Genomic DNA, 10477 nt, shown 5'->3' with positions numbered 1-10477 from the left:
GGCCCGCCGCTCACCTCACTCCCGCGGTCCCATCCGGGCGGCAGGCGGGGCGGGTTGAACTCCTCATAGGAAGCCGCCGATCGGCACCCCGGACCACTCTTCCAGGAGCTGGAAGGGTAAGGCGATCCAAGTCCCTGGAAGCCGGAGTGACCAGCTGCAGAAGCTCTGGGCTGCGAAACACCGACTTCCGTTCCCGGCCGATGCTCACCAATCAGAGCACGGCTCTTGCGTCATTTCCGCCTATCGAGGCCTAGGAAACGCCGGACGCAAGAGAGTGGGGGGAAGGACCGGAAGGGGCGGGTCCCAAGCAGTCCGGCGCCTCGTGGAGGCTGAGGTGAGGACGCAGGTTGCTGAGGTGAGGACTCGGGGTGCTCAGCTCCTCAACTTTGTTTCCTGGCTGAAGCCTTCGTGGTTGCCAGCAGCAGACGAGGCGAGGGGGAGTTGGGGTCGGTCGCTGACCCTCTCCAGACTGAAGGCTCGGCTTAGGTAGGGGCGTCCCGCCCTTCAGTGGAAGCAGCGTGGAAGCAACGTGTTTGGGGCGCGGGGGGACTGTGGCTCAGGACGCAGGGGCGGTGGGGGCGCCGAGGCAGGTGAGGCCGTGAGCCCAGTGATGATGCCTCGTGTGGAGGACGGTAAAGCCGGAGGCTGCGGAAGAGGCCGTGAGAAGTGGACTGGCCCCGACGGGAGCGGGCCTCGGAGGAAATGGCCGATTAAAACAGGCAGAGGGAGCATGCTTGATGTCGGTGACAGGGACGACGTGAAGGCCAGGTGGCAGGACGCGGAGGGAAACCGAACTGCCCGACCTGAGAGGTTCTGTGAGGCATGAGGAGGGGCCGAGAGGAGGAGTTCTGGGAACTGCACACCGTTTAGTCCTTTCAAGGGCTTTGGGGTCAGGGCAGCGCACGTGAAAAGATGAGGCTGGTAGCGTTACGACTTTTAAGTGAAGAGACTTTTAAACATGCCGGCGGAGGTGCTAGATGGGAAACTGGTGCCGGAACTCAGTGATAAAAAGCCGGAAGCGGAAGTGGTGGGGGGAGAGGAACGGGTCCTCGGGGAGACCGGTGGGAGTTTCCGACCCGCGAGGAGCGTCGTGGGCCGCGAGGAATGCTGGCGTGAGCCTGGGCCGGGTCTGGCTTTGGGCTGTTTCCCATCGCCGCTGGTTTCCTGGTCTGTAAAATTGGAATAACAGCAGTACCTACCGTGGAAGGTTATGGTGAAGAATACTTTTTTTATATCGATATTTACAAAATGCGAGGTGCTCTAAGTGCTTTACATAGATAAGCCCACTTAAGGGACTCCATGGCTGGAGGTGACTACACAGTTGTATACGGTCTTCGGTTATGTATGTATATTCGTCAACACACACATTATATCGATATTTACAAAATGCGAGGTGCTCTAAGTGTTTTACATAGATGAGCCCAGTTAAGGGACTCCATGGCTGGAGGTGACTACCCAGTTGTATACGTGTCTTCGGTTATGTACGTATATTCGTCAACACACACCGGCAGTCCCGACTCGGGATTTTTCTACTTCTCGGTAGTGGGAAAGGGGGTGTGCATGCCATGCAAACTGTACTGTGAATTTTGATCTTTTCCCGGACCAGCTCTGTGCCGTAGGATTCGATGCTCTTCGTGAGCTGGGCAGTGAGCCCCGCTCCCAGGCCGCCGCGAGTGAACAGCCGATACTCTACACATGTGGTCATGTTAGAGGGCAGTGCCCACCTGGAGGCTGAGCTGTGCTGCTCTGCAGGTTGGGTGTATGAAAGGCGGTTCGATGTGCAGGAATACAAGGGGCTTATTGGGAAGCCCCCCGTCCATCCTAAGTCCTGAAGCTGCTATAGTGAGCACGTGTTGGCTGCTATAATATTTTTTATTAATGAGCCAAAGGTTACTACAGTGGGGCCTTGACTTACGAGTGTCCCGACTAACGAGTTTTTCGAGATACCAGTCTCTTGGCCGATTTTTTGCTTTGAGTTGACAGAGTAATTTGAGTTAACGAGCTCCTTGACGAGCTCTGTCACGGAACAAATTAAACTCATAAGTCAAGGCCCTCTGTGGGAAGAATCGGGAGATGGCCAAGGACTACCACGAGAAACAACTACAGTTAAGGAATCGATGAATTGGGGAAGTGTTGATAAATGGCGTAGGTTAAGGGCATTATCACCACGTGAATGTTATCTTTCCTTGATTTTTAACTGGTTTTACGGCGGTTACTATGCTAAGAAAAATGGGTCCAGTGCGTGGTTCCTGTGTTTTTTAAGTTGCGTGGGTGTTTGGGGGCTTACTTTTCACTTTACCATGTCAAGCGCACGTGGGCTTGGCTTGTTCCTTCCTTCACGTGTTGTCTCTTTTATCCATAACCAGTGTTTTCAGTGAATTTGACTTAGTGTGGGAACTATGGCATCTTTCAAAAACTGCCAAGTTGCTGTGCCATTTTCTGTGTCAAGGGGAGGGGGCTACCCTGACTGTACTAGAACAGTAGATCCCAAACCGAGGACCACAGCAGCAGCACTGGGGAACTTGTTAGAAATGGACAGTCTTGGGCCCCTCCCCAGACCTGCTGAGTCAGAAATGGGCCTTGGGGAGGGGAGGTGGCGCAGGTCCCTGCAATCTGTTCTCCTGAGCCCCAGGTGAGCTGGGTACTTAGAGCGATTGAGAATCACTGTGCTAGAAGGTGAGTGCTGCGAGGTCAGGAAGATTGTTGACCTGTATCTAGCATCTACCGCAGTACCTGCCTAATTAGTTAGTTTACAATAAATGTTCGTTGATAAATATTTTCAATCTCAGGCTCTCAGTCTCGGTGTAAAAACGTAAGAGGGTGATTAAATGGACAGAAGCTAATTTAGCGACATTGAGGCCATACATCAGATATCTGTGAGAGGGGCATGACAATGTGAGCAGTTTGCAACTTGATGAATGAGGGATGACATGTTGAATCATGGATGAGTAAAAAAGTAAGATGTCCAGATATTTTATGTCATGAATTATTGTATAAGTTAACCACATGATAAACAATTGGTGTTTGCTAGCCTAGTAGAACCAACGTACCCAAAGGACTGAGTTTTCTTTGTTTGCCTGTGCAGCTGCCTCACCCGTGGTTTCAGAGCTTCTAACATGGGGCTCACCAAGCAGTACCTTCGCTATGTTGCCAGTGCAGTCTTTGGCCTCATTGGCAGCCAGAAAGGCAATATTGTCTTTGTGACACTTCGTGGGGAAAAAGGCCGCTACGTGGCAGTACCAGCCTGTGAGCATGTTTTCATCTGGGACTTAAGAAAAGGAGAGAAGGTAAGCCGGAAATCACCTGGGTCCGTGTTGACATGTGGGTATTTGAGGATGGAGAGGCAGAAGCACGAGAGCTCCCATCTCCTGCCCAGATTTTGTATGTGTGTGTCCCTGGAAGGGAAATCTTTTTTCTTTGGTTCTAGATAGCCAGGTATCAGGTTCTAGTGTGTTCTATACTAACCTCTGCAAACCACCACCAAAGAGGAGCGTACCTCTTAGCAATCTATGTGTAGTGATACTTACAGGTAATTATTTGTAATCATTATTCCCTCCATGTGTGTGTTTCTCTGTTTTACCACTTATCTATCTGTCAGGTTCTTCTACTTGCCCTCACAGCCAGTTATAAAATTGAGGCATTTAAAAGGAATAGTTCTCTGCTGTGTTGACTGAATCTTTTTCTTACTTATTCAGATGACGCTCAGGTTGTTAAACTAGGCTTTGAGACTTTGTGTAACTAAACGCATAAGCCTACCACTTCTACCAAACTCACTGTGTGACTTCCAAGGAGGTAATACTTGGATACTTGTTGCTGCGCAGGGTCCCTTGGGGGTAAACCACGTTAGCACTCTGGTGCCACATAGGTTGGTTTCTTATAAGATGGGGCTGTGTTAAGCCAAGGATGTGCTCACAACCCTTTATGGAAAACCACTTCATGACATAGGATAAGAGCTTAGTAATTCATGCCATTGCCTAGGTAATGTCTGCATGTATTATGCTAATGTAGAGCTTTGGAAAAAATAATTTTGCCTTTTCTTGAATGTTTCATTGCCCAGTACTAATAATAATTCCTATATCAAAGAAGTTGAGATGGATTCCAGTGTCATTATTACTTGTAAGACTGATTTGGAGTTTCTGGTGCTCTTAATTTTATGGTGCTTGATTATTCCCACTCTTCCCTTGATGACATGCTTAACTCCTCTACTTTTATTTTTACTGTTATGATTTCAGATCCTTATCCTTCAGGGGCTTAAACAAGAAGTCACTTGCTTGTGCCCCTCCCCAGATGGGCTGCACTTAGCTGTTGGTTATGAGGATGGGTCTATTCGAATCTTCAGTCTCCTGAGTGGGGAAGGAAATGTAACCTTCAATGGACACAAAGCAGCCATCACTTCCTTGAAGTATGATCAGCTGGGAGGCAGGCTGGCATCTGGGTCCAAGGTGAGACTTTGAATCAGTGCCCAGACTTTGATCTAGTAAAGGACTAATCCTATGCCAAGCAGGATGTACACAAAAATTGTTGAACAATGGGCACATTGGCTACACAACAGTGTAGATGGTAGAAACAGCAAGAAGGATGGGTCTGAACGGGGAGGTTCATTTTGTTTTCTGTCATAGTCTCTGATTAGAGCCAATTAGCTATAGGAACAAGATGAGTGTGCCCCTGGTAACTGCTATATAACATCATTGTGGAAGTGCTGCCCAAATAGTACACAAGGGCAGAGACAAAATGATCATTCTTTGCCATTGAGTTTAGTAAAATTGGTAGCTTTCCTATGTCTCAAAGTTAGAAAATGTAATGTAAAAGATTCCATTTACGATGGTTTATTAAGTAACAGACAGAAAAATACTATGAAACTTGACTAAAGAAAGTAACAGAAGATTTGAATAGACACACAAACCATGTACTTGAATATAAAGACAAAGTATTGAAAAGATGTTAGTGTTTTCTAACTAGAATAGTAAAAGCAATTTAAATAAATATCCCAATGGGTTTTGTTGTTGTTAGAACGTGATCAAATAATTTAAAAGCATCTATGGAAAAACAAATGAATCATAAACTCTAGGATTTTGGGAAAGAAGACTAATAAAAGAGGGTTTCAGTTTTGTGTGTTTTTTTTTTTCAGGATTAGATTTTTTTAAGGAGGTTTTAGATATTAAAATGCTCTATGAAGTCATGATTGAAAGCATACTAATCTCATATCAATACAAAATAGGTAATTATTACAACTTAATGAGAGTTCCAGAAACAAATCTTTCTTATTCCTAATGAGTATATTTTGGAGATATTTCTGATGAGTAGAAAATGGTACTTAGACAATTGGCTAACTGTGGGGGGGGGGGGTAAGTTAAAGCTTTACCTCATGCCATAATATTAAAGAGTGATTGATATTTCAAGAAAACTGCAAGATAATGTAAGTAAATATGTACCTGGTGCCAAGTAGAAAAAGATTTCAAACATATCAGCAAAGAAACTATAAAAGAAAAAAGATCAATAGATTTGAATACTTAAATTTAAAACATTTGTACTTTTAATACTATATAGGAAAGCTGTTTACAAGTAAACCTTAAGAATTCTCATCACAGGGAGAAAATATTTTTCCTTTTCTTTTTTGGATATATATATGAGAAGATAGATGTTAGCTCAACCTATTGTGGTAATCATTTCACAATATGTGTACATCAAATCATTTTGCTGTACATCTGAAACTTACACAGTGATATATAGCAATTTGTTCTCAATAAAATGGGGGGAAAGCATGTAATATTTTCTATATTGGAAGAAAGCTTTAATATCATTTGTCTCTTAATAACTTAAAATAAAGTGAAAATAAGACCCAAAAAGGTAGACAAAAGACAGGACTCGGTGGTTCGAGAGAGGTACAGATGGTTAGTAATCACCATAGACCGTGTACAGAACTTCTCGTTGGTATTCAGAAAATACAAGGCAAATAAATATTGAGACAGCATTTTTTAAAATATATTTTTATGATTTCAGAGAGGAAGGGAGAGGGAGAGAGATAGAAACATCAATGATGAGAGAGAATCATTGATCGGCTGCCTCCTGCACATCCTCCAGTGGGGATCGAACCCGCAACCCGGGCATGTGCCCTTGACCAGGATTGAACCCAGTACCCTTCAGTCCGCAAGCCAACACTCTATCCACTGAGCCAAACCAGCTAGGGCAAGGCAGCATTTATAGCGTGTGAAATAGGCAGTGGTTTTTGAGAAGCTGATAGTGCCCAGAGCTGAGCGGATGAGGAAATGGGTCTTGTCGTACTACCCCTGCTGGACACAGAGATTGGTGCACCCTTTTTGGAGAGTGCCTTGGTGATGTGAGTTGCAAACCTGAAAAATAGGGATACTTTTTAACCCAAGACTTTCTCTTCATAGTATTTATCCTGATCAGAGATATATACAAAGATATATAAGAATGTTCATTTCCACATATTTGTAATGGTAGAATATTGGACACTACCTAAATGGCTAAAATAGAAAAAGTTTTTTAAATAAATTATTGTATATCCTTAGGATTATTAAGAGACCATTAAAAAAATGAGAGCAGTCTGGAAAGACATGGAAAAATGGAAATGCATTAAGTGAAAAAAGGGGAGGGTTTTCTAATGAATAGCATGGTGTCAGTTTAATAGGAAATTATCAACCTGGATATATACATCAAGACTGGAAGAACATAAAACAAAGTATCTGTGGTGATTATAAGGAATATATAATAAAAATTTGTAATAAAAATGTTACATCCTGTTGTTAGTCCTTTATATGATAAAGAAGGTTCTATATTTGATCCCTTTAGGACACAGATATTATTGTGTGGGACGTGATCAATGAAAGCGGCCTCTACCGTCTAAAGGGGCACAAGGACGCCATCACACAAGCATTGTTCCTACGAGAAAAGAACCTGCTAGTCAGTAGGTAAAGAAACAAGTTTCGCTTCCAGTTCTCTAGGTGAAGGGTTTTAAAGAGGGAATTTGCCCCATTCCTTACTCATTTCTCCACGCTACACTCAAGCTCATGTTCTAGTTTCCTCTGTTCTCTGCTTTTCTCTCTGCTCCCCTCCCCTCCCAAACAGTATCATAGAAGCTATCTGGAGTTATTCATAGTATTTTTAAATTCTATTTTCTGATACCTACTTTTCCATGTTCCTTAACCTCTTGATGTGCCTTCTATAGAATGAGCTGTCCACTTTCTGGATCCCCAGAAAGTAGGAAATCACAATATGGAGCAGTGGGCAGAGGTGAACACTAAGTATTTGGTTTAGCCCAGTGGTCGCCAATCTTTCGGACCAGCAGTTGGCGACCGCTGCTCCAAAGGTTTCCTTAAACCAGTGGTCTCCAGTCTTTCGGACCTCATGGACCACCACTGATCCACGGACCACGGGTTGGCGACCGTTTGTTTAGCCTGTCGAGAAGAGACGTGCTCTGTATTTAGGCCTTCTGACATCTACTAGGTTGAACCATTTGAAATGTCCGTTTGTGTAGGTCAAAAATGATCGGTCAGATATCAGCAATTGCAAAGGGTTAACCTAATGTAACAGTTATCATTCCTGAAGAATGGCTACCCAGGAAAGTTTGGGGTCCTGAGGTTTGTCAGGCAGTAGCCAAAAGAGCCATAGGAATGACTTGGGAACTTGTGAAGGAGCATGCGTGCTATGCCAGTGGTGGGCTGTTCCTGTGGGGAGAATGGAACACCAGTGTGTCCTGTTCAGATAATAGATTCCATGAGAGCAGGAATGACTGCAGATCTACTGGAATATGCACATTATAGTTTAGGGAAAATAACGGAGGTGGAATTTTGTAGGAAAAACTTTATAAATGGGATTTTTGTTTTGTTTTTCCCCACTTTGGTCATGAAAGGGAATTTAATTAGATTTCTATTAGTGAGGGAGCAGGGCAGAGTAGAGCCCATTGGCAGGAAGTTTTAGAGCCAGATGATGGGAGGTTTTGAGAAGGGTGCTGATGAAGAGCCTGATTTTGAGTCTGGTGTGAACTTAGGAAATTGAGATTATCGGACAGAAGTGTATTGGATGTGACAAGGGAACAGGAATGGGCAGAGCAACCAGACCAACAGCTGTTAAAATAATTCAGGCAGTAGGCCTTAAATACAGAAATGGATTGGAAGGAATCAAGGCTTATCGACTTCACTGAGGTGGCATTTTCTTTGACAGAAAAATGACATGGGAGCCTAGGGAGCAGGGAGATCTAAGAAGTTTCTGTTAGTGTGCGAAAATGTTCGTGCTGTGATGATAAACATGATGGGCTTACAGATGAAACCTATTACTGATTTTAGAGAGAGAAGCATCAATCGGTTGCCTCCCCCACATGCCCTGACCGGGAATCGAACCCGACACCTTTCAGTGCATGAGACGATGCACCAACCAATTGAGCCATACCATACCTAAAAATATTCACATGGAGAGCTCAGGTTCTTTACTTTCTAAAAGAAAGTTGGGGAGAGTAGCAGCGGTAGACATTGCTGTACCTTATCTGTTTAAGGCTACAAATGAGACCTTGGTCTCCCTGTTAGTTTCAAGGTTCTTTCTAATACTTTTTCCTGTTTCTCCTTTTAGTGGGAAAGATACCGTGGTGAAATGGTGGGACCTTGATACCCAGCACTGCTTCAAAACGATGGTTGGCCACCGAACTGAGGTACATGTGGGCTCCCAGGCCCAGGGGAAGAATTCGGGGCAACAGGAAAGGCTGGTTTTCTCCCCCGGTCCTTTCATGGCTCTTGGCTTTCAGCAGCAGTAATTGTCCAGTGCTACCAGAGAGACAGTGTCAGTGTGGTTGGGGAGGTGCCAGCCATCAGCAGATACTGGCATTTACTTAAAATTGGCTTTGGATACATTTTAACCCATGAATATGAGTTTCATCTTTTTTTTTTTTTTAATCTTCGCCAAAGGATATGTTTTTATTGCTTTTAATCTTCGCCCAAGGATATGTTTTTATTGCTTTTTAGAGAGAGAGAGAGAGATCTGAGTTGCTCCCGTACATGCCCTGCCTGGGGAACGAACCCGCAACCTAGATATGTGCCCTAATGGGGAATCAAACCTGCAACCCTTTGGTGCAGCCAACTGAGTCACCTGGCCAGGGCTAAATTCGTCACTTTTAAATAGTAAGTGTCCACCTTTCTGATTGTAGGGAGGCTAATGACACTGTGTGTACAGTACCTGGCCCGGTGACATATGAATAGCAAATTGTAGTCATTATAAAAGTTACCTGAACTTAGATCTCTTCTGTAGAGATCAGGAAATACTTCACATTTTTGCATCCTACTCTGTTCAAACCAGGCTTTCAAAAGCATATACCTGGAGTAAATGAGGAGGAAAAGCGAGTTAGATCTCTGGTTATTGATTTGCAATAGTACTGCTATTTTTATTGTTTAGTTCTTGGGTATTTGAGGCTGAATATTATGCAGCAGATATGAATGGAGCTCCTTTTATTTGTGAGGCAAGGAAGTATCAGACTTAAAAATCTTCATTTGAGTGGACTCTTGTTAGGATTTATGTTGAACACTGTTCTCTAATTTTAAAGATAGCAAATTGCAGAGAAAAGTCAAGTTATCAGACAACAGTTGTGCCATAGGCCATTTTTTCTTTCTAACAGTGGAATTTCTCACAATCCATGTTGACAGAATTACCTTAATATTGGACTTTGCAAATGCACTACAGTGTTCTGAACCTTTTGGAGTGTCACATCATACATCCTTGGGTCTTAAAAGTTGTATTATTGGAATCTCTTTATACTCTAGGTGTGGGGGTTGGTTCTGGTGTCAGAAGAAAAGCGACTCATCACAGGGGCTTCGGACAGTGAGCTGAGGGCCTGGGACATTGCCTATCTGCAAGAGGTAATTCCTTTTTCTGATTATGTGCCTGTCGTGTTTCACCGGCTTTAGGGGCTCATTGATTTTAAAAAATCGGTTGTAATTACTGAGTGCTTCACACAGCGTCACATAGTTCTAAAGGAATGCTATCACATTGATAACCTGCAACTTCTAAACAAGTTTTTCTTCATTCTGTGCTCCATTGCCCTCATGGGTTCAGGCTTGGAAGGATAGCTTTAGGCGTCTAGCTTCTGGTCATGCTAATGTTTTAATTTGTGGAATTCTTAGCCTAATATTCCTGGACCTTTGGTGTCCATGGATGGACTTGAGAATATCAACGACTCTTTCCCCCCAAACAAAAGTCTGTAAAGTTTGTGTGTTTCTAAATACGTATATTCTGAGATCTATAAGTTTTTCTCAGATCCTCAAAGATTTTGTGAGGAAAAGATTCTGGACCTTAGGTTTACTGGTAGCTGGAGTTCAGTGTGTGGTGTGTCCAGCAGCCAATTCGATAGGTTCTACATTAGTAGGCGAGGGCTTAGCTTTTCTTTATTTAAGGGGAAAGTATGACCTCTCTTGCAATTCTTAATGCCAGTTTGAATCTTTCCCTCTAGAACAGCGGTTCTCAACCTGTGGGT

The 10477-nt window shown here is 43.8% G+C and overlaps 1 protein-coding gene across 1 annotated transcript; it reads left to right on the top strand.

The window, feature by feature from the left end:
• Positions 1-270: 270 nt before the first annotated feature.
• Positions 271-9911, top strand: LOC102256146 (WD repeat-containing protein 3). The gene is made up of 6 exons (XM_014534524.1): positions 271-334; positions 3086-3287; positions 4233-4442; positions 6814-6932; positions 8587-8665; positions 9768-9911. The coding sequence occupies exons 2-6, from the start codon at positions 3117-3119 to the stop codon at positions 9909-9911; spliced, it is 723 nt and encodes a 240-aa protein (XP_014390010.1). The 5' UTR covers positions 271-334; positions 3086-3116.
• Positions 9912-10477: the final 566 nt, after the last annotated feature.

Source organism: Myotis brandtii, unplaced genomic scaffold (genome assembly GCF_000412655.1).
Source record: "Myotis brandtii unplaced genomic scaffold, ASM41265v1 scaffold131, whole genome shotgun sequence".
In the NCBI taxonomy this organism is placed as follows: Eukaryota; Metazoa; Chordata; class Mammalia; order Chiroptera; family Vespertilionidae; genus Myotis; species Myotis brandtii.
Note: the sequence above shows the minus strand (reverse complement) of the source record. Positions and strands in the feature narration are given on the sequence as shown.

Bases quoted from the DNA above. Each gene is read 5' to 3' on its own strand.
- LOC102256146 (XM_014534524.1), top strand. From the start codon at position 3,117: ATGGGGCTCACCAAGCAGTACCTTCGCTATGTTGCCAGTGCAGTCTTT. The intron at 3,288-4,232 runs GTAAGCCGGAAA...TTATGATTTCAG, and splicing joins ACTTAAGAAAAGGAGAGAAG to ATCCTTATCCTTCAGGGGCT. The intron at 4,443-6,813 runs GTGAGACTTTGA...TGATCCCTTTAG, and splicing joins GGCTGGCATCTGGGTCCAAG to GACACAGATATTATTGTGTG.